This window comes from Anoplopoma fimbria, chromosome 21, assembly GCF_027596085.1.
Source record: "Anoplopoma fimbria isolate UVic2021 breed Golden Eagle Sablefish chromosome 21, Afim_UVic_2022, whole genome shotgun sequence".
Taxonomy (NCBI): Eukaryota; Metazoa; Chordata; class Actinopteri; order Perciformes; family Anoplopomatidae; genus Anoplopoma; species Anoplopoma fimbria.
The window spans coordinates 13,894,337-13,895,161 of NC_072469.1; the positions used below are offsets into that span (position 1 = coordinate 13,894,337).

Consider the following 825-nt stretch of genomic DNA (forward strand, 5'->3'; position numbering starts at 1 on the left):
TACCAGGTCAATGCGTGGAGTGAACGGAGCAAGCCCCTTTTTCATCTCCCAGTGCTAAAAATCTGCTTAATAAGTTATCCTCATATAGAGGACATATCAGATATTAAACTGATAAGAACAGATTTTTTTTCTTTTGAAAAAATTTATTGACACTTATATCATACACATTTCATGTAAGCTTATTCAGTACAAATGAGTTCACTCTTGAAAATACAACATGTTAATAAATAAATAAATTTGTCTTCTGCAAAACCATAAAACTGTTATCTAAAAGCTAAAACAGCCATTCAAAATGCATTACAGGTAAAACATGTTATAGTTTAAAAGGGAAAGTTAAATGTCTGTCAGTGTACGATACAGGTAAAAAGTATTTTAAAAGGTCCATTGTTGTGCATGACCGGGGTGAGTCCCTACCAAGGTAACTCATTTCGCTCTCCCAAACATATATGGTCTCTCTGGGTCCTGTCTTGGTGCTCAGAGGAGACCCCCACCCTGTTGCTCCTTCCCACCTGCCTCTCCCGGAGAGTCAGGCCGCCGCTGCCTCGACCTTCGCACGTGTGGCTCCGGCTCCTTCCGCCGAATGGGCACAGAGGCGATCTTTCTCCGTGGCTTTGTCCTAGGCCCGCCGCCCATAGCTCCACCCATCTGAGCAGTTGCTGCTGCCATTCGGATCACAGCCACGGGGGGGATCTGCATGTGCCTCCTTGTCAGCAAGTTTCTGGAGGTCCACATTGCACCCTTAATCGCTGCCAGGGTGAGCCACTGTTTTCCAAAGTCATGTGCTGGTATTTTTTTATTCTGGCTCACCCCATACAGCACCAGCTG

General features: G+C 45.1%; 1 protein-coding gene and 1 pseudogene across 1 annotated transcript in view; both read right to left on the reverse strand.

Moving 5' to 3' along the window:
• On the reverse strand, positions 1-147 carry LOC129111136 (U2 spliceosomal RNA; annotated as a pseudogene).
• The window catches only part of svila (supervillin a), a 139,984-nt gene extending 139,252 nt beyond the window's left edge, over positions 1-732 (reverse strand). Inside the window, exon 1 of the mRNA XM_054623404.1 lies at positions 510-732. Coding sequence (XP_054479379.1) covers positions 510-732 — 223 coding nt within the window. The remainder of the gene's footprint in view (positions 1-509) is intronic.
• Between the last annotated feature and the right edge of the window lie 93 nt (positions 733-825).